The following is a 23689-nucleotide window of genomic DNA, read 5'->3' on the forward strand; positions in this document are numbered from 1 at the left end:
AGAAACATACAACCTCCTTATTTCCCCTAGGTCAGTCATCCATGAACTAATTAACTGAATTTTTGTTTCCCTACTTTTTTGAAGAAAAGCAATACAATTGAATTTGTCCTTTCCCCCCTCCCCAAAGCAAAACATAGAAACAAGCTTTTTTTTTCCCCCTAGCTACATTCTTTAACTGTTAAAATATCCTAAAGCACTCGATCACGTTGCATTTTAATTTCCAAGCCATGTGTTGTATTAGTGAAGTGCACATGTTACTGATTTGAGCTGAAAGTTCTCAGTCTGTTTAGCAGAACACCAGGCTGGCACGAACAAGGTCCTTGCTAGGTCAAAGGCCCAGAGTTGACATCTTTCTTAAATCTTACTTTTGAGGAAACCAGAAGCACAGGTCAGGGCAGCTAGCTGATGGCATTGCCTCTTACAGCCACTGATTAGATTAGCTCAACATTTATCAACTACACAGAGACTAACACTTAACCTTTTAACTCAAGAGTTTTGATGTATCCTTATTTTTTAATGAGGATGTTATTGTCCCAAAGTGTCTCTTAAAGCTTTAGTGCAGGTTTTTTCTCCCATTTAGCCGACTAACAGGCTTTAAATGCTTTATAATTCAAAGTGCATTGTTTATAATTGTGCTTTGTTTTGAAGGCAGAGATTGAGTAATTTTGCTCTATAACAATTTATTCTAAATATTATCATACCTGTTCAATTCTAAGATTTTACTTGTATGTGTTTCATTAACGTAGATTTCAAGATGTAATGTATAGCTAGCTTGAGTGCTAGCTGGTTTTTATCCTAAATCATTAAATGACAAATATTTACAATTGGAGTTTCCTTAGAAAAGATGCAGTAACTTAATACTTTGGATTTACCTAGTTATCTGTTACTCATTCTGAGTATGGACCCTAATCACCTGAGTTTTGAAAACTAATTCACATCTCTACAGGGAGCAAAGCTGCCCATGATTCCACATTTAGCAGGCTGGATTCAAGGTTTTCCTTCTCTGTTGGAATTTGGGGCCTATAAAGGATAAATTTTGTCAGTTACAAGTGTGAGTATTACAAAAGACCGCAAAAAATACAGTCACCAGAGACCTACAATAATCCTGAATTTACAGATTGATCGAAGAGTTGCAGCTCTTGCTATGAGAAACCAGTAGGCAGGGAACAAAATACTAGGACCGTGGCAAATGCAGGGTTGTACAGTTTCTGCGCAGGCAACACCGGGATCTCGGTGCCATACTGAGGTGAGCCGCAGGTAGCTGGGGACTGCCGTCACTACAGATCTGAATCGGGGTCTTCCGAGTCCCAGGAGTGGCGGAAACAGATTGCAGCAGTGGCAAACCGTGACCTAACACTGGGGTATCAACAACCTAGATATAAAAAAACCTGAAATAACATTGTGAGTATTCCCTAGTATGGTATCTACAAATAGTATAATATCAACAAGAGGAAATAAAAGCAGTAGGTCACAAATCAAAAGGTTTTTCCATACTGCTTTTACTTGAGAATGTTTCTATTGAGTAGTAACATTAACTAACTTTTGTCCATTATGGTTTAGTTTTGTAAATCCTGACAGCCAGTTATTTCACCATGAGCATCTAGGGAGACAGCACCTATTACTGCCCTTTGACTCCATACATGTTACTTTTTATTGCAAAGGTCAGTTAGATACAGATTTCCTTAGGACCCCAGCATCAAGAGTCCGAGTTAGGTACGAGAGACTTGATTAGCACATGGATGTGTGTGACCACATTTATATATCACCTACTGAAAATGCACTGTCAGCAATATAGAGGACCATCAGTGGGCTAGAAAAACATCTGCTGCTTCTCCTACTCAAAAAGAAGTATAAAAAATCCAGTGTGAATGATTACTGTCTCTCATTACCTTCTAGATATCTGGAATGGGAATTTCTACAAAAGGGAGGGAGGCCCAATTCAATAAAAGGTTGCTTTGGGGGGTAGGTCTTCTTTTTCATTACTAGCAACATTCTTATCTCCTTCCTATGTTAATGTGATGTCAGTAAAGAAAGACTCAGATGCGTGAAAGTGAACTAGAAAATGTACTGTGTAGTTTCTGTTTTGAAATCTAAGTTTGTAAACAGGACCGAGATCACTAATGTTTCCTGGAAAGGAAAAAAAACGGGGGGAGAAATTCCTGTTTATGTGCTTCTGATTTCTTAAAACCAGTTTTGAGAAGTGACAGTATTTTCAGTCTGGTTTTCACCTGCCTTTAGCCTGTGCACTTCAGCTCCATGCCCTAACTCCAGCCTGGGTGTTCCATGGCAGACTACCATATCCATACCTGTGTAAGCAAAATGTTCTTTTTATGGTCCCACTAGTAAAAACAGTGATCTTAAAGCAGGATTCCAACATCTGGGGGTGGAAGGGTAGCCTGACAGCAGTAACTGAACAGATGAAGACGCGACTTAATACCAAACATAAAAGTTTCATTAATCTGGAAGAGAAACAGCAGAAACTTGCATTTTTTATTACTGAGTCTCATGTTATCTAGTCATACGTCAACAATTTATTTTCGTGCTTAAATTAACCCTTTGATATAGCCAGATGACTTCAAAAATGAGGCCCTATTTTGAATCAGTCATGTTATTCAAAGCAAACTGTTTCCTAAAAACATTGTTTCCTAAAATTTAATTATATGCTCTTTAGAAAATGTTTAGACTTAGCACTTACTTCAGTCTCACTGTAGACTACAAAGTCAATTTGAATATCATTTATTATATTTGAAAATGGTTATTTTATTGTTAGCAAGTAAAATGTAAAACAGACAACATGTTTAGGTTTAGTGAAATGTGGTTAGTGGAAATTAATATACCGCTCTCTAAATAAACTGAAGTAGTTTGAAACTGCCCAGATCTTGGGAATTAATAATCTTGTTATATGAAAAACAAGCTCAATATGATGAAAGCTGGGTTTAAAAACCATGGATGTGTTCTGTAGCTAACATAAAATGGTGGAGCTTCATTGTTGTCACTGGAGCTATCTACTTTAGTTTCAAAACACAAGGTGTAGTGGTAAAAAAACATTACACTAGTAATTGGTTTCTATAAGCTAACATTTTATCACATAGTAAGAAAAGACAAATTTACAGTATTTTTATTGTATTACACTCATTCAGGAAAAAAAAAAGAGTTTGGTTGAATTTATTGATATATTAAAGTAACTCTTGCCTACTTCTCAGCACTTCCCCTTGGTATCAGTTAATTTTTAAAAATATTTTAAAGATGGTAGGTTCTTGTCAGACTTGTATTATATTATATGAACATTATATTATATAGCTTCCTGTTCACAGAAACCATAAAAACTGTTACAAAAAATACAGTATTTTACCACTTTATATTATATCAACATTATTTTTAAGGTTGCATTCTGTTTGTAGGAACACCAACTTTCTTTTATTTAAAGTAGGTGGGACGGTGGACACATGCTTAATTCCAGGTGAATATGTTAGATGGTTTTACAACGTGCATGTGCTAAAATGTGTATTGAGTTTGAGTGTCTTTGTATACTTTAGTATTTGTGGATAACCAACATGATAAGGTTGGAACTTTCAGAGATATTGAGGTTGACAACATTTCATATTTCAACAATTTAGATTGTCTACTAATTTATCCTGTCAAACAAGGTGAATAGGTGTACCGATAACGTGTACTGAGCCTCAAGCCAGACTTCTCTTAGAGTGAATTTTTACTGACTTTTGTTTAAATGTATATGATTCAGAAGATACTGAACAGTCTTATACTTTCCTCCTTAAAGCAACTGAAGTATTATACTCCAAATTAAGCACTTTAGGCGCTCAGTCACTTTCAGTAGAGAAAAAAAAAGTGCAGTCTGCAGTACATCATGTCAGTTTTGTCCTAATATATCCAAGAATAAGTGGGCTAAATATGAGCAAATATATTTGTTTTCTCTAGGTACATCAGAGGTTAAACAGCTAGGAGAAAGCTGTTTAAGCTTAAGCATAGTAACAGCACACAAAAAATGTCTTTACCCATTGATAAAATCAGACTAACAAATTAAGAGTTTTGGCCAGGAGAGTAATAAAGTTCCAAACTAGTTTTCCAAATGGATTAGTGAAAGCAAAAATTTTTCAATGAACTTCAGTCAGTGTATGAAAAGCAGAGAGTGGTTGTTTTTTTGCCAAGCTATACATATATTATAAAAATACCCATTTTAACAGTGCTTTCAGTATTTTTTTATTCTTAAAAGTCAGTCATTCAGAAAATATGCAATTTTCTCTTTACTGAGCTCAATGTCTTGCTAAATTTAGTTTGTCCTGTAATAAAAGTTGTTACAATATTCATGTTGATTTTGCACATATGGAATCAACTCCTACACTTGAAAATAAGTTGTACGATCTGTTTGGTTTACAAAACAAATAAAAAATACCCCCAAAAAATATTTTACATTCCTTTTATGCATTGTATTGAAGTCCTGATGAAACTAATTCTAAAAAGAAAGCATTTGCCCTCATGGAATTCAGGTAAAAATCCCATGAAACTATAATTAAAAGCAGTCACACTTTCCTCTGGGAAGGGCAAATTATTCCTATTTATGCTATACTTTTCCTTAATCAATTTAATAAATTTATACTTAATATTATTGGGCAGGAGGAGAAACAAACCTTATTTCTCTTAACACAGATTGTCCAGAAAGCAAAATTTATGGATTAGAAAGCAGGGGTGGTGCACAGAGTTGGTTGTACGGTTACTCAAGTCTCACTACATTTGCTTGTCATGAGGAAAAACAAAATTTAGCCAAGATTAATTTAGCATAGGGCATCCCATCATGAGCATACTCTCTCTCACCTATATATACATATATATTCATGTATATGTAAACATATCTATAACTGTGCCCCTTTTTTATGTTGCTACAGCAATATATAAATCATCAGGTTTAGCTCTCTTTCTGAGCTGATTCCCCAGTAATCTTTTCACATATAATTTATAAACAACTTTAAGTTAAAAGGCAGGACAGTGAAGTGCAAAATAAGTATTGTGTTAAAATTGTCTGGCTGAAAATGTTTCTTCTGTTATGAAGCTTACCTCCAGTTTCAGGGTGGGTTTTTTGTTTGGGTTTTTTTTTTTTCATTTGTCTATTTTCCACTTTTTGGGTTTGGATTGTTTTAATATATAGATCAGCCTTGCATTTCTGGAGGTCTAAAAGTGGATAGCATTGTTCATGGAAAACAAACTACTACTAATAATAATTTTTTTGGTGTCTTTTAACATTTCCTGTCGGCTGAGCCATTAAAGCTTAGCCATTAAAGCAGACCTCTCAGAAGATATATGCATGCCTGAGTGTATTAACGAAGATAAGCAAATACTAAAAATCTGAAAAGCTTCATCAGACTGCAGTGGAGATAAATTCATTTATGCCAAAACATTCCTTTTAGTTATCAGATATCAAAATGACCTGTTTCTTTGATTTTTTTTATAGTATTCTTTTCTTTATTTAAAAATAATCATTGTCACTCCAGAAAATTTGTTTAGGAATTTTTTGTTGGCTGTTGGGGGCGGTTTTGGACAGAGAACAAAGCTTTCATAAGTTTCAACATTTCTGCTACAAAAGTCAAAGTGAAATGTCTGTTTCAGTTCAGCTGAGAATATATCAATTATTTGGGTGAACTTGAAATGTTTTCTTTCAAGTAATTTTTAATAAAGCAACAACTGCAGTCCTGCAATGCACTGTATTTAATGTGGATGGCTGTTGTGGCTCTGGAGGATCATATCTCCTTCGAGTTTTTTTAATAGTACATCATTAGAGTTGAGGGAGTCTAACTGCATTCCAACATGTTAAAAGAAGGAGGGGAGGGAAATGCCATTTAATGCTGAAATATGTTTCAGCAAACTAAAATGAAAAATTTCTTCTTTGAAAATTTCAAGTGTTTCATTTCGATCAAAATTACTAAATTTTAATATTGCTAAATCAAAACATAGTTGAGTTCCTTTGCTGTGGTAACCTCTGCATTAAAACTCTTCATTTTTAGTCTGATGTCAGATTGAATGTTAAGGGTTGAGTTTCCAGATTTTGCTCAGCCAGATAGTGGTAGAGTGCATTCTGCACTGCTTCTCTGGTGTCTGTACAATTGGGAATAACAACTGGAAAAGTAACTTCCTGGGACCAAGCTGAATTCTGAGAGCATTCCAGTTACAGCAGGGTTTTATTAGAAGAAGTGCTGTTTACAAGAGATCCACCTGAGATCACCACGTCACTGATAACAGTAACTATGAAGAGGCATCTAATGTCCATCCCTGACTTCTTAGTAAGAAAGACCAGTAGTCCTTAGATGTGATTAGCAACTGGTAATTGCATTTTTTTTTTTTACTCTGAAAGCGGCTTTTTTCTTTGCTTTTATTGAATTTCTGGGAGTGCAGTACAAAGAAGCATTCATTACCTACTGTTAAATCCGGTACTGACAAGTCATGCATTGCAAATATAATTCATGATCAACTATTATTTAGTAATTCTATATCATTTTGTTTGCATCTCATCCTGTTTCTTGTATTGATGTCAAATTGTAATATAAAAGACAAATGGAGTTGCTGATCAATGACTAAAATACATGCTGATATAATCAAAATGGCATAAGAACAGAGGATCCATTAAGTACAGATCATAATGTATGCCAGAAATTAAAATACACGACTGTGAGATGCTTTAGTGTCATGAGAGATTTCAGTGCATCTGTTTACCTTCCATTCATGTAAGGGAATCATGAATGAGATGGAATGCTTCAAAACAGGGGTAAGAATCAGAAGTAGTAAATGAGATTATATATCAAGAAAAGAGTAATTTTTTGTTCATTAATGTTTTTTCCTCATTTTGAAGTATTGCAGAAATTTCCTTGTCATCATGCTGACCACCTTGCTTTTTTATATTGCATCCTGTGAACTATCAGTTGACTATCTTTACCTTAATGGGCAGAGCATTATTTATGAGATACATTTTCTTCAATGGTATTTGGAGGGTCCCTATCATACAGTCCAAGGGCTGCAACTCTTGATTTGAATGGTCAATATTTCTTTATTTGTATTTTAGTGAGGTAATCAAAACTATTTTGCCCCCCTCATCTTTTGAAAAAAGGCCGCATATAGAAACAGTTTTATGTAATATATGTGTGCGTATGCACAACATCCTTAACGTTAAGCACTCTTTTTTTAAGATACTGTCTATTGTAATGCTTTTATATTAAACCTACAAAGACAGGGAATTCAGAATTATTGGCCTATGCTTAATACAGTCAGTGAATTATTATATCTAGGAAGAAAGTGGTAAGTAAAGATTTTTAGTCTGATCTCTGAATTTCCTTGTAGCTGTGGGTTTGTCAGACCTTTAACAATACACTAAAGCAGGGGGCTAGGGGGCTGTGGTTTAATATGGACTAATGCACGTGGCAGGGCTTTTACATTAGTGCTATTTCTTTCAATGCATTATAGTGAAATTGTATTTTAAAACCAGGCAAACTATTGATGCTTTTATTGAATGGAATAATTTATTATAGAAATATTTTAGTCTGTTGACATTTCATCATCATATAACAGTAAACATAATACACGTTTCCCATAAGACCGTTCTTGAGAGCCAAATATTTACCCTTCACTTATTGTAAAGGTAGCATTGTGATAACTAGTCTTTGGGCAAGACAAAAAAAAATGTTTAAAGATGATCTTTTTAACATAAAGGGATAAGTCAGAAATAGCCCAAAACAAGTTTGCTCACTACTTCCAATTAATAGTTTAAAAACGGGCATTTAATTTTACAATTCATGGATTGTTTTTCTGTTTAGTCATTGAAAAAGCTAAACTATCAAGCTAAAATATTTATTGTAAATTAAGAGCTTCATATTTAAACTCACCTATCTGATAATACACTGGAATTGTTTAATTTGTTTCTCTTTTTATGGAAAAATCCTGAGAATAGATAATATTTCACTTAGCCCTATATATGAAGTCAGAATAAGGTGGCTGCTTGCTCCTCACAGAACTCATCTCAGACCATTTATATTTCTGAAATTGGGCAAACATGTAGGTGTCATCATTTAGGATCTTATTTATCATCAGCCTTCATTGCACGTTTGTTGGCAAGTGCCAGTTAATGCTGAATAAGGACTGTGGCTTAACTGTCTGCTTTTCTAACATAATGCTTTTGGGATTTTTATTTTAATTGTTGTCCAGATGTTTCACACCACACTTCTGCTTCACATATCTTTTTACATTTTTGTCTTCACAAAGACTAAATACTGTGACAGTATATTCTTTAAACTTTTTTTCATCTCTCATGCCTCTTATTTTTTGTTCAAGTATCCCAAAAATATGTGTTATATGAAAAGGATTCTTGCTAGAAGCAGTATATGGAAGTAGATAGAGGTAGTTCTTTCTTCACACTTTGAATCTAATTTCAGACACTTTATGGCGCATCCTTACAGTAAATATTTTCATTCTATAAGTGACTGGACAGGGAAAACAAAGGAGTAGAATGTACACTCTTTTTTTTTTTTCTGGAATAGTTGCCCTCCTTTTTCTCACTCAGTTGGTAGGTGACTGTAAAGAAAATTACCACTGTGTGTGTCTCTGTAATTCGGTTTTAGACATGCTGAAGCATAAATTCACTAGCTATACAAACACGAAGTTAAGAACTGTAATAAAGTGTGTGCATAAAATGGGTTTTTTGCTGTCACATTTGATTCAGTTGCTTTTGCTTTGTTCAGTTTTACTGTTAAGTTAAGCTCTATTTGTAAGCAAAAATGTTCAGCCCTATTCAGCCATTTTTACTGCGGGCAAATTTGCTGGAGGTGGCAGGCATTGCATTATACTCCATGAGTAGGCAGCCCACCTGTCACACTTACCTCTGCCAGAAAGTTGTTTTACAGGTAAAAATTCTCCCCTGAGAATTTTATGCCTTTGCTTACCATTAGATTTGCTCTGTGCCTTATGAACTGCAGTATCCACATTGAGTTCACTTCTCCAGGTGGGTCAGGAGTGAGGAGATGGTCACCTGGTCCCAGGAACCTTTTATGAGCTATTTACATTACAACCAGAACCTTAAAAGGAATCTGGAAATTAATTTAAAAAAAAAAAACAAAACAAAACACCAAAAAACAACAATGGAGTGTGTGAGCGGCAGGTATTGCTTACAGATAATAAAATATTTTTCACTTGAAAACTAGCACAGGGAACTAGTGATGGAGCTATTACTCAGATTTCTGAGGTTTGGTGGTTGTTTACATTTCTTTCTACATATCTTTGATTGTTCACTTTGCTCTAGGCTTGAGGATTAGGCAAGAGTAACTTGGATAACACTGAACCAAAAGAGCTTGAGGTTGTATGTATGTGTTGTAAAAACAAAAAGAGAAATTAGAAAAGTTGTATATATTTCTTCAATTAGAAAAGTTTGCTTGTCTTTGTGTATTTATCTTCCAAGCCTAGAGAACCTTTGCAATTTGAAGATGTTACCTTTGATAAAAATCAGACAGTCCATTATTATTTATGAGAACTAAATTATTAAGCTATGTCTGTGGGCAAATAAACAATGGTTCAGATTCATATTGCTCATTTGAAAATGAGATTCCTTTTAATCTTGCCTTTTTTAAAACTCTTTATCTTCCTGCATTCTGAATAACTTTCTGGTATCTCGTTTTATAAATACACATCATCTTATACAGGCATTTGTCTTTGTTCCTGAGGTAGGGAAAAAACATTTGGGTCTGTGTTTAATTTTGTTAGCAGTGGTGGTACATTTCAAATTGCTTGAGAGAGTATTTTGTATTATTAGTTTCATGTACTGCATTTAGAAATGTGTAAGATTTTGTCCCTGTGTCCCGTCCCCAGCTATCGTAAACACCGTGTCTTATAACCTGTTTGTTAAACTTACCAAGTGGGATTTTAAAAGCATTTAAAGTGTTTTGGTCCCACTGCCCTCACTGGTAGTTTTTTCTAGGCCCAGAGTATTGGTCTCCCTGATGTGTTGGTGGAGGACAATTACACCTCTTCTCAGCCTTTGCTCTCCTAGCCTGGAAAGGCCGAACTCATCTAGTCTTTCCTATGAGCAACTGTTCCTTTCCCTGGACATCGTAGTAGCAATGGACATTTCCCTGGACATTGCTCCATAGCTGGCTATTATATGTCTTTCTTGAATGACCTGTCTACAGTTTCCAGATGAGGGCTTACGCAAGTCTTTAAGGAAATGCAATATTTCTAGATCTTTATTGAAAATCTCTGTCCTAGCCCTTCATAGGGTTATTTTGCCCTTTCCTTAGCTGCATCACTTTGTGTCCCTTTACCGATCAACTGTTATACAGATTGATTCCTTCTTTCTGTGGGAAAGCAAACGGAAATATCATTTCTTTATTACAGGCTGTGTATCTATGTGTAGGTTTGAAAAGAACTGTAGCAATATTTTAGGCATGTTAGTTAAACTGCAGATCATGTACAAAAGTCAGAGTAGTTATCTGTGGTAAAAAAGTGGATAACTTGAACACTGGCTAAAAAATGTTTGGTTTAGTTTCTAGCTCTTTACTATTTAAGACAACAAACGTTCTAAGATTGGTTATGGCTGCCAGACAGTGATATCAACAAGACAAAAGTTTTCCTTTACTGTCACCACATCTGCTCTTTTATTAGGTTGTGTTTATTATCTATTTACACAGTAGCAATCCAAATATAGTGTCTGATTTGGGTTTGGTTTGTTTTCTAAAAAGTGAAATACAGTTTGGGTTCCTCTAACATAAATATTAGACAATCTCCCAACTCCTGCAGTATATAAGCAAGGTACTATGCAAATGCACAATAGTCCTTAAATGCCCATGGAAAAAGTTTACAAATCTATCGGGTTTTATCCATCCTTTTTTATACCCATGGGACAGACTTTTGTGCAAAGGAAACCAGGGTAAAACCAATCAGCTTATTTTACTCACAACGATGACATGTTACTGCCTATACTACCTCACAGCATGTCACAAGACATCGTTACGTGCTGCTTGGTTATATTTCATCTATTCCATCTATTCCAGAAACTCATCAAGTCACTTCAGTATAAGTATATGAAAAAAATTAAAAATCACTCAGTACCACAAAGCTCTTTAAAGTCAGATTTCCATAAATTTGCACGGTACTAAATATTGGCAGTGTTAAGCAAATGAGAGCAAATAAGTACATTAAAGTGGAAACATTACTTAAGCGAATAGAAGCTGTTCTATACTGTTGTATACCATTTCTATCATTTTATATGTGGTCTGACTTGATTTTTTTTTTTAATTAAAGAATGGTTCAAAAGTGCCTGTAGATAATCAAGAAATTATAAATTAATTTTTAATTCTTATTTTTGCTGGTTCAGCCGGAAGTATAGTTGTCTTAATCTCCTGAATTTACCATTTTTCTGCTGTTGCCATAGTGAAATCAGGTAAAGCAGGCAAAGCTGTACTCCTTCTTCTCTTTGAACTTAACTAAAAATAATGCTTAATCTATTGGTATGGCTTTAGAAATAGCTTTTTAAAATGTTAATGTGGATTTAGCAGTTGTGGAGAGGGAGAGATATTCTGATCTCTAAAGTGGAAGTCCTATTTACCCTCAGCAAAAATACAATACCTGTATGAGCAGTGCAAGTTTTCCTTACCAGTTTATCCTAGTGCTTTAGGCCTAGGGAGGCTTGAGGAAAAAAAGTATATGTCCATTTATATATCTTGCAGTCAGATACTTCTGATAGGAGGAGGAGTATGAGGCAGCTGGGTTTTTGACCGGGTAGCTGGTTTTTGTAATGGGCACAGAACATACCACAGTATTTCAAGTGATAGTCAGTTTGCATCTTAGTAGATGGAAATAACTTTGCCATTAGAGAAATCCTACATAGCAAAGACTTGGTGCTGAAAAGCTCCAAATCCCATTGCCGATTCATCTCATTCTTCAGGAAGATGGTGCCAGACTTGCTGAGCGTATTTGTGTTGGCGTGTAGTAATATGTAATATCTAACTAAGGTATGCTAGTCTGTTGTGCCCAGGCCTACCTCTAAGTCAATTCAGTTATTTAAAACTATGTGTAAAAGTTATCTCGAGTGTAGAAATACTGATTTATAAAAAACTTGATGCCTCAAAGGTGCAGTAAGAGATTTTCAAATCTTTGGCAAAAGTCAGGGATTTGTATGGAGAGGTCCTAGAAGTAGAAGGAAATAGTTCAAATTGCCTAAATGTTCACTGACTGTTTAATTTAATGAGGTGCAGTTGTTCTCCCTTCTTGCTTATTTTATTGACTCTACTTTTCTCTTTTTTTTTCTTTTGGGTTTGGTTCTTTTTTTTTTTTTTTTTTGCCTTCCGGCTAACAACGGTCTAGCTTGACCAGACAGGGAAACCCCCCTCTTTTGCAAGAGTGCTATAAACTGAGGGGACTGACAGGAAAAATATCTTAAGTATCTTTTATTGTCTATATTGGGCTTCCATTACTCAGTTCAAGTTGAAGGCGTCATTCCCATCTTCAACATATTCAGTCATCTGTGCTCAGGTTGGAGCAGATGGAAACCTTATGTCAGCACCTCTCCTTAAGCTGCATTATGGCTCTCTGTGACAAGTGGCTTTGTGCGAGAGACAGCTTTCTCAGGAGGTTCCTGTAAGAGTACAGCAACCATGGAATTCAGGAGCCATTTTTAACCTCTGTCCTTCATTATGTTTTGAACGTATGGCATGCTTTGGCATTGCAATCGCGCAGAGGGAACACCAGAAAATGAGCACTTTAAAAAGTAAATAACAAACAAAAAACTCCTCGCAATTTTTGGCTTACAAGGGAGAGGGAAAGACAGCTGCTCATGACAGATACTAATCTTACCACTTAATGTACTTGCTCTGAGCTTTTAGGCAATGTAAGAACCAAAAAACAAGAAGGTAACTGTGCTCAGGTGGAAGTTAGCCAAGTCTCAGAAAGGTTGGTAAAACTGGTTGGGTTCGGCTGTTTGCGATGTTTCAAGCTGCTTAATTTATCTTTGAAGGGAAAAGCTGTATTTCATTATTTTTCTTCTTGCTGTTGCTTTTCTTTCCTGTTAGTTTTGCTTTTGTCTTAAAGGGAGCAGGACTAGCAGCTCAATAACTCATATTTTTTCTATTTCATTTAAAAAGAGACTGCTGGTGCTATCTTTGATGCCCTTAGAAGACTGCCAACCAACAATATTCCTTTATAAAATACACTGCATATAAAAAAACACTGAGTAAGAGAAACAGTTAAGGTGAAAAGATTATTCGGTACTAGTAGTTTTATGCTTAATGGATTTTTTTCTTCTCTTGTGTTTTATTAAAATGTTAAAAATATTTAACAATTGTGGTTACCAAACACCTAAACCAGCACAAAATGAGAAAAATCTTTGTATCACATATAATGTTAATATTGCAATATTTTGCATGGGGTTTATTTATGTCTTACCAACCGATGACGTTATACTCCCATTTTCAATACAGCAGTTTTTACGGTGTCTTCCAATTTAATAGTACAGATGTGTATATTATGCTGACCTTTGAGAAAAAAAAAAACTGTAGTCATTCTCAGTTTGTTTTGAATTTGTCTAAAAGGATTTTGCTATATTTAACACAGAGACCTTGTGGCTATTGGGATAATAACCTTCATCCCATCTTTGGGAACAGCTAACATATAAATGCCATATATAGAGTAAGTGACTTGACACAAGATCAATCTAGCAATTGCATGGCAAAGATTGAAAAAAAAAACAACCCACAGGAATACAGAGTCCAACTTGTCTTCAACGTATTCTTATATGAGGGAAAATATTCATACGGATGTGATTTTATCATGTTGCAGACTTCTGGCTCAATTCTCATCAGACATGGGCTGTAATATGTCGCTGGCTATCTTGACTAATCTGCTATTGCTTTTAAACCTTCACAAGTGATAGCATTTTCCTCTGATTCTTCCTCTCCCTCCTTTTAGGCTCCCTTACGTGGCAATGTACATTTGTATATCTTCCTTTTGAACAGAATTCCGTACCAGTGAGCCCAGAAAGGTTCAGTGCATAGTAAGCAAAGAAAGTTGAAAGGAAATTGTTTCTAGTGTTGGTATATGCTGAGAAAGAACGAATAAGTTGTAAATAAATCTAAATAGCGTTACAAATTTTTCAGAAGATGCATGCAGTAGAGCTGTGTTTGGCTGACAGATACAAATAAAGAGTGTGTGTGTGTGTGTGTCTGTGTATGTAAGGTGAAGGAGACAGAAGGCAAAAAGCTGTTCCTTGTGGAAAAGGAAAGTAGATTTCTTTGCACATCCCCGGTTATGGACTTATTTGATCTAATAATGAATGTAACAATTTTACAAATTGCCTTGATGGTCTCCTAAAGTCTCTAGAACAGTCTCCACCTAAAACCATGTGAAATGTTCTTCTTGTCTTCTGAGAGATTGGATATTTCGCAGGTGATACAAGTTGCTACTTAAGACTCATATATCTGAGGATGCACTCTTTTTCCAACTAACAACTAAAAATTAAGTTATTTTCAGATACGAAGTGGGGCAGGGACAACTTGGATTGTACAGATAGTGAGTATATGTATCAACTGGGAGACAAGCTGAAGAGCCTCAGGCATTAGACCTAAGTGATTGATTCATAATGAAAAGAGTGAATGCCAGGCACAATTACAGTTTGCCAGCGGATTCTAAAGGCAGCAGCAATATTCCGGGTCGGAGGAGGTGTTTGCTTTCCTTCTGGGTGGGCATCAGGTGCCACAGTAATGGGCAGCAGACGTAGTACTTTCTTTTTCATTTGTTCCCTGCTTAATATGGATAGGTGACTTGTACTTTGAGAGACAGTAAATTTGAGTACAGCATCACACAAAATATTTCTGCCTGTCAATTATGCACAGTAGTGTGTTTGGCAGTTAACTGCTAAGCAACATTGTGTGAAGGTACTCAGTGTGATTTACTGTCCAGTCTTGGACTAATTCTCTGATCTGGGAAGTTGGAAGCCCAAACGAGCTGTCCTCCATTTGTTAATTCATCGGTTACATTGTTTGTTTTATTGTATATTTGTGTATAAGGATTCGGAGATACGGAATTGTCTAATAATTCATTCAAAATGTCTTGAGGTAGCTTTAACGCTGGCTCCAAGATTTATACTCAGCAAATGCTAAACGCATGGTATATAGCACATTTATTTATCAACATTTTTGCTATCAAAATTTGCTGAACTACTTTTCCAATTAGTTTGGTTTTATTTTACAGTAATTATTAAACAAAAATAAATGGCTGTGAGAGCAGTTCTGCATCCCCTGTTAAATGCACTTTTGGCATATCCTATCACTGTGGCAAGCACTGTCACCAGAAAAACAGCTGCACAGAAAGAAAGGATTGCTGCAAACTGAGGCACTCACAGATTATTCAGGTATCATCTTGCATTGGCCTTAGGATGGCCTGTCACTTCCAGCACTAAAAATAAACAACTATTAATCACCTAATGGCAACATGAGTTGACCAGCACTTATGGCTGCCTGGACCTCGATCTAACTGTATTCAAAAGCTTTTCTCATGTTTTCTGTCACCCGGGATAAGAGGTAGTTTGCAGCCAAGCATTCCTTTGGGAGGACTGCTGTGAGTTTAACAAAATGTTTGAAATAACCTCAGTAACTCCTCTCAACACTGATCCGCAGCTTCAAATGTGCAGAATCAAACAATAGCAGCCTTGCATTGACAGTCTCTGGAGAGTGAACTAATGGCATAAGGTTTTCTCAGGGAAACTGAATACAAGCAAGTACCTCAGGAAGCACCGTTCTTTGCCTGGGTTTAATCAGAAAGCATTGCTTCCAGCAACAATACATGGAATAATTCTGTAATGCAAACAACCACCTTTTCTCCCCACCTTTTCAAAGGATAGCGACATTCTTGCAGTGTCTTAACTGGTAAATACAAGTAGCACAACTTAAGTAGAAATAGCATAGCTTTAGTAAACTAGTTGTCAAATTGCATGTTGCAGGACGGAAGAGTATTGCTGCTTTGAACAGGAACACGTTAATGCACTTCTAGGGGTACAGTAAAACAATGGGCTAACCCTGAATTATAAAAGACAAATATGTAGATGCAACAGCTAACATAGAATATTAGACTCTCTCCATCAGAAAGGAATTTATGAAACTTCTGAAAAAGGAGATGTAGAAAGCTTTCTTATATTGTGCATTTCCGATTGAGATTTTTTGGTTGAGCTTCTTTTGCTTAGTTATGCCCTTCATCCAGGGTGCCTGCAGTCACTTTGTCCTGTATTGAGATGTTTAAGTGATGTAAGATCCTTATATTTCAGGGAAACTTGGACCTATCTCCAAATTAGCAAGTAATGTACCTGGAACACTGGCTATTCTCTCTTTTAGATAGATACTGGAATTAATTTCCCAGGCAGCTAAAATCATTGTTTTCCAAAATGCATACCCAAGTGATCTCCACTAAAGCCAGAGACAACTTTGGCCGTAATTTCCATGAAACACTCCAGCAGTATGAGGATTAACAATTTCTTTTCTAAAATGTTGTACCATGTTAATTTTCAGAACATCAGCCCAATCCTGCAGTGCAGGCATAAGGGGCATCTTACAGTCTCTCTTTACAGCACAAAACCTTACAGTCTGACGTGCAAAGCATCTACCTGATTTTGAAGATGCTAAGCCTGAAAAAAAAAAAAAATATGTTTTACCTTAAGTACACACAACCACTTTGAGAGATGAGCATCTGGAATACTATTAATAAACAAAAAAAAAGAAATGTTTCAATAGAAGTTAGGACATGAACCAACAAAACTTGAGAAATTCAAAGTTCATTCAAGGCTCTCTTGTCTTAATGACAAGCTGCCTTGAGTCAGTATGTGTTTTCTTTCTCACTCACTGCATCAGTCTTCACTTAGAAAGCCTTGATCCTTGTAAATCAGTGTAACCTTAATGTTATTTAATCATAGCTTTTAAAAGTTAATTTCCATGAGAACTATATTTTAAAAAAACCCTAACTTGTCATTGAGGATTATAAAAATCCTTTATTTGCCTGGAGAACAGTCAGATCTGAATGAATAAGTGTAAGTGAATAATGTGTTTCGACAGTTTGTTTATTAAAAATGTATTATGCAGCTAAAAGTTATATTGTATTTATAATATTTTAATGACAGTGACTTGCACCGTTTTGGTGCATTCTATTAATATTCATTTAAAAATTGTGCTATGCAAAATTCTAAAATATTTTAAACGGTCTCTTATATCCACATAAATATCACTTGATTTGTTTTTATTTCTCAAAATGCCAAAAGCAATTAAATCATATTATAAGCCTGATGAAATGCTGCTATTTGATTGATGCCTTAACAAGCTCATTGCAGAGATAAAAAGACAGCTGGTATAAAAAAAAAAGCTCATTAAGATTTAATCATATCCAAGAGAGGTGTGACTATAGAGACAGAGGCCTGATACTAGTTTCCATCCACCTTTTTTTCACCTGACAACTCCCAACTTCCACATCAACTGCATATAACATTAATATCTGGCATTCATGGAAATGCCTAGCTTTCTCAGTCCAAAAGAAATTCCCACTTTTGAGTCAAAACCTCCTTGGACACGGGAGTCTTATAGAATATTAATAGACTTGAATTTTTTTCCTTGTCTTCAGTAAAAAATAAGACTTCCCCCAACTACTGTGGTAACATCAAAGCTTAAAGTAGATTAGGTTTTACTTGCTTAATTTTACCTTAAGCAGCATAAACTGGATGCCTGGATCCTTGAGACATAATATGCTCATAACTTCTCTGTGTGAGGCTTGATAATAGTGCTTGCTAGTGCCATGGACAGGTTTCCTATTATATTTAAAAGTATGTGATCAGAACTTCTTGAGTCACATTCGCAAGCAAATATATTTTTGCGCAGGAAGAAAATATTAAGTAGCTTAAGGGAGTTGGGCCAAAAATATTGTAGCCTTCTGAGTTACAGGTTAAAGATCAGATTTTTAAAGCAAAAAATATCATTCGGTTACTTAATTTTACTAAGTATTGGATTTTTTTTTCTTTCTTTCAACCAGATTTGGTGAAGTCAAAGAAATAAGGTGCTGTGTAATGCCTTGAAGGCATTTATTTAAATCCGTGTGTATGTGTCGCTGGATCACAAAAGTGTGTGGAGGATTTAAAAAGTGACAAGGATAACAAAACCCCATAGTTATCTTTAATTTGCATTCAGAGTTTTTAAAATGCACTGTCTTTATGCACAAGTACCTTTATTTGCTTTTAAAACTCTAATAAATGAACAGTAGCAGAAATACCTTGTTATAAACTATTCTGAACTAGGCTTCTGGTAGCTGTTTGAATGGAAAATTTCTTGCTAATCAAAGTCAGTTTCTGAGCAGTGGCTATTAAATGTTTGCCAAGATATATAACACTGTGTCATCAGCAGTAGTAAACTGGTCTAGATGTAAGGAAGTTGGCCGACTGGTGCCAGTTGACCTTACTTGAAAATGTGGTCTGCAGTTGTTGCCTACTGGCCTAGATATCTGCCAATATCTAAATTCTCTCCACTGACACAAATGAGACTTCTACAAGTACACTAAAATAAAGTTGTGAGTCCTTAAACAGTAAACTTATTAGATATTATAGGGAGGTTTAATTATTATATCTTCAGGGTTTATTACAAGTAAAGTAATAAATTTTAATCAATTTACAAGTAAAACCAGTTTATTCACAACTGTGATTCTCGAGAACTATGTTAAATTGATTTAGAATGTAATAATTTATTTGTGAATTTTTGTAATTCACTTTTCCCAGGAAATAAGTAGTGATGTACAAGTGGTAATGCTCTAATTTGCTTGATATTGAAAAAGAAAAACAAGGTTACAAAGCCAGCTTTTTAGCTGGTACTGTTGATGATTTGACATTAAAAAGCGAGGGACCAGAATGCAGTCCTTCAAAGATACATTCAGATGTGACTTTCATAATTAAAATCACCAACCAGGTAGACTGTTATGCTTTTGTATAACATGAATGCTCATTTGAATCTGTTTGATAAAATATTTGCTTAAATACATGCATATTAGAAATAATAATTCATATGCCAGCATTTCATTATGAGAGTCTCTTGGAATTAAAATTATTTACATTATGCTGAGATACAGCATAATGCATACAACCCATCTATAACAAATAGACTAAGAATAAATAAAGTGAACATTTATTTTAAAACAATTGCAAGATGTTTTACATTTCTGCTCAGTATCGAGCAGTGTGTTGAAAATGCATTTTTCGTAAAACCACATGCAAGGCTTTTTGATGGTGAAAAAATCCACTCGCAACAGCCACATGTCTAGGCAAATCCTTAGAAGCTAGTATGGACCCCACACAGACATTCCAGAAGAAAAGACATTACAAGAAAGTAGTTTCTCTTGAAGTGAAGTAGAATATGTGTGAGCCTACTAGGCCACTTTGATAAATAAATAAAAGTCTTTCTTCTTTTCTAGCACAAAACTGGTTCAACTGGAGGACAAGTTAAACCCAGATTCACATTTTACTTAGTTGTTTTTTTCCCTTTTATTTCTTAAGTGATCCCTTGGCTTACACGCAGATGCCATTTTTTTTTATGAAAAAGAACCATTTGGCTTTGGGTTTTCTGAATTTTACCTTCTTGGCTTTTCAGCATATCTCTGTGAAACTCTTTTCCAAGAACAAAGCTCAGTGTCCCAGGATTATCAATGTACAAATCTATACTCATTTAACTATGGGTTTCTTTCAAAATTGGTGTCATTAAACCAAGTACAAAAGATCTCTGAACACTCTTAAATTAGTGCAAAGCTGACTTATTTAGAGTAGTGTGATCAGACATACATTTTATCTAAAGCACTGTTGAGCCTGTAACTATATTTAACTATACTCAAACTATTTTTTACTATCTCCAGCATCTATCTCAAATCCTTCAGTTGATGCTTTGAAAGACACCATCTGCTGTCCTTAGTACTTAGACTAAATTTAGTCTTCTATATCAAGCCTAAATTAGGCCTAAACTAATCCATGGGCTTTTGTAATCCTGCTCTCTTCTTGCCATGCCGTGGGGTCATAAGCCTGTCATAAGCCTCCTTTTTGGCACTTCTGGCACTCTGACCCCGCACTAAAGTGCAGCTGGATTGGCTTTGGCTGCCTTGTAGTCACAACTTCTAATGTCAAAACTAGACAATGACTAAACCAGGATTTATGTAATGATAACTACATATTTATTGGTTGATTTTTAAGTAAACTGATGCAACCTGCATGGACAATTTTCACTTGCTGTGTTTATTATATTGTGAAGGAAGCTTGCCTCTGTATTTCCCGTTTCTTCTATTCTTACTACGTGGAATTAACGAAACCTTAATTACTTGGATTTCTTTTCAGCTTTCAAAAGAAACCCAATATAAAACTAAAGTTCTAAAAGTAATAGTTTCACTGGAATAGGTAAAACTACAGTTTTGTGTAGCTTTTGGTCACATTCTTCACACCTAAGCTTTTCAGGGTCAGAACTAAAGACAGGGGAGCAAAAATACAAATTAAGCACATTTTTAGGGGTTTATACAATTTTTCTGAGCAAAATCCATAGGAGCCCATAGTTAGTTACATTCTAAACTTGATTTTCGTTTTAAGCTTAAACCTTCTCCAGTGTGTCTTTCTTATGAAATGGGATAACTTGGCCTATATGGTACACCGTATAAATATAGTTTTAGAACCATTTGGTACATTCAAAGTTTTTTTCTCCTCCTCAGAGCTACTAAATGAATCCCCTTTCCAAAGCAATACTAAGTAAGCATTCTGTCATTTTAGTTTGTTCTCCTGTGTAAACCAAGGTTAGTCACTAACTTGTTAAATGTTACGACTGAGCAGAAGTAAATTTGTAGCTTTACTCCGTAATTCACAAAGTTGAGTTTTGTTCTTCATGGTGTCACATCTGCACTTTGGAAGGAGTCGAATTAAAAAGGATAGTTCTTTCCTCTAGGTTACACTTCCCTACCTCATCCCCTTACACAAAAAGGTTAAGTGTCTTTTCAAATTAAGGCAGCAGTAATTAAGCAGTGGCATTGTTTGTGATTTGCCAACTCTGGGCGTTAATGAGAGAGAAATTAGCACTTAACAGCAGGAGTTCCTGATAGTCAGTGGCAAATGTTTAATGTGCCAACAAGTTCATTTTGGTCTTAAGTACTGCACTTAAGTGTTTTTAAACAAAAGTATGGTATGGTTTTTATGTGATCATACATATGGGCTGTGTGATATAGAGCTATAATAGAAGGAATGATACAATATAGTGGAAAAAAGTGCAACCTAGGCAGCACAGGGCAAATACTTTTGCTATAATAACACAGTCAAAAGCAGGATTGATGGATGTTTTCATGCTAAAGATGTACTTGCTCCTGCAATTAACAGTATGCAGATGTTCTTTTATATAAAAGTTTGTCATCAAATTTGGCATTTCTGAACATAGTTTTTAAGCACAAAATATTCCTGAAAAATTGTGCTTGAGTTGTGATGATTTGCTAGAAAGACATAAATTAGCCTTTTGAGGAGTCTCAAAATATTAATTTTATTAAAAATTACAATTTCAACAAATTACTTCAGTACAGTGCCCCATGCGTTTTATGGTGGATAGGGGATTCAGACTGCCACACAGAGCAAAATGAGCCCTTCAAAACTTGGGCTGAGCAGCTGCTCATTAGCACCAAGATTTTACCTGGCACACGCGTTCGGAATGAGTAAGTACTCCTGTACGTTTCATAGTTTCTGCCTTGCATAAAATAGCCCATTAGAAATGTAAGGTCTGCTCCCTATCTTCTGGGGATTTTTGCTTTTAAAGTAGCTTTGGTTAGTACATAAATACATCTCCAATTATCCTTTTCTATGTTTGGCTGATGTGGGAACAGGTACGTAGTCTGTGAAATAACAAAAGTAGGTCCATCCTGCATCAGCAAATTAATGCCTCTCACTGGAGGCAGCGAGCATCAGTCCTTGGCGCCGCTTGCCATTTGCTCCTCGCTACTGCTAGGCTGGCTGGCCGCCTTGTTGTGGTGAGGTCCTGCACGGCCTGGCCCCACGTGAACTGCAGCAAAGGCAAACGGAGAGAAGTCCTCAGAGACAGTAGAGGCCAAAGTTGTTGGCCAGCCAGAGAAAACTTACAAATTGGGTGTAGGCAGCACCGTCCCTCCATATGAGCCACTTTTTAGTCTGTGCTTTATTCATCGCTAAACATGTTTGAATACGTTAGCTAGCATAGCTGGATTTGTCAGTTTTAACCTTTCCACTCTCAAATATCATCTTTCAGTTGCAAAAAGCACATTTGCCAGTGTTGCCTCAGCTATGCTGAGGGGTAGTTTGCTTTGCCACTAAACTGCGGCCACTTCTAGGTTGAAGAGTAGTAGCCATAAACCGAAATGTTACAACGCTATGCAGCAGTTTTGGGCAAAAGACTACCATGTCTAATTGAAGCTGCAGGAGGAAGCCACAGGGGTTTCTTCCTCCTTTGATGCCTGTTCCATTACATGAGCACATCAAATAGAGTTTTCCCTCCACTGTTGGAAAGAAACCGCCCTAATGAAGCCAGTCTGGCACTACCCACGGTTTTGAGTGCTCGTATTGTCTGCTAAGTGGACATTTAGGTTACCATGCATCCCCCCCAACACATTTTTATTATAATTAAACATTAACAAAAATTGGCTACCATATTGGTTGAGTCCTGAGCACGGCTCTGCATATAAACCATTACATGACATTCTATTGAACTTTTTCTTGTACAGACGGTATCTAACAGCTCATCCTGCAGTGTTGTTTTTGGCAAGTTCACTACAGCATATAATAAATCAAGGAAAGAAAAAGCTTTTTGGCCTAATGTTGTACAGACTGCTGTAATGTTAGACTACAGAAAGCAGTTCTGTTTTTAGACATCCTTTTACTAACCCAACATTCATAATTTATGATTTCACTGTAAAATTCCTGCAACACTACACCAAAAGTAGTGCTGCCCTTTAATTAAGTGCTCTCAGTAGGAAAAACGTGAAACTGATGTGCAAAACATATCGCAGTACTCAGTGATTGATAGTGATTACTTCTTTATGAACCCAGCCTGAAGGTCTGAACTTCCTGATGGGTAAAATAGTCCATGGGGCTACTTCCTGAGATTGCCTACTGGGGATCGGTCAGAGTTAGTAGTATCTGAGGAATTCCTGAGGCACCTTTCAGAGACGTTACAGCAGAAACTTTCTATTTCTTTCTGAATTGTGCTTTACGTTAGTAATTACTGGAATAATAGCTTATTGTAGAGATTATATTTTAAGGTTCATTGTTGCCTTCATGGTATTATAATTTGCATGAACTGGGGCTTGCGTAAACCCCTGTATTTTTAATGTCTGCACGCCCAAATCTGAAAAAGCAGAGTGCATGGCAAGAGAGATTTCTTTATGTATCAAAATTACTAAATGTTATTTAATACAGAAGGCATAGCTCTTTTTTTACTGATATGTGCAGAGTATTCAAAGGAAAAAACAAAAGTCTGATGTGGATTGTTTGAGTCTCTAAGTAGCGTTTTTATTCATGTAATCAGGTATTAATGACATATATCAGTTCAACATTGATTAAAATTTGCAGATTAAATGGAGGTCAAACTCTCTCTCCAATTTTGCTGTGAAATTAAAGAGATTTACTTGTGTTGGAATCGCAGAGGTGGGGAAT

The 23689-nt window shown here is 35.8% G+C and overlaps 1 protein-coding gene across 8 annotated transcripts in view; it reads left to right on the plus strand.

Annotated features, from left to right (window-relative positions):
* CDIN1 (CDAN1 interacting nuclease 1) overlaps positions 1-23689 on the plus strand; it is a 132900-nt gene that overhangs the window by 101559 nt on the left and 7652 nt on the right. Inside the window, exon 12 of one of the 8 annotated variants that reach the window (XM_075151767.1) lies at positions 1897-1981. The exons of the other annotated variants lie outside the window; for them this stretch is intronic. Within the exon in view, the coding sequence (XP_075007868.1) occupies positions 1897-1966 (70 nt within the window). The 3' untranslated portion in view covers positions 1967-1981. Of the gene's footprint in view, positions 1-1896; positions 1982-23689 lie in introns of those variants that run through there. 8 annotated transcript variants of the gene reach the window in all.

This window comes from Calonectris borealis, chromosome 5 (assembly GCF_964195595.1).
Source record: "Calonectris borealis chromosome 5, bCalBor7.hap1.2, whole genome shotgun sequence".
NCBI lineage: Eukaryota > Metazoa > Chordata > Aves > Procellariiformes > Procellariidae > Calonectris > Calonectris borealis.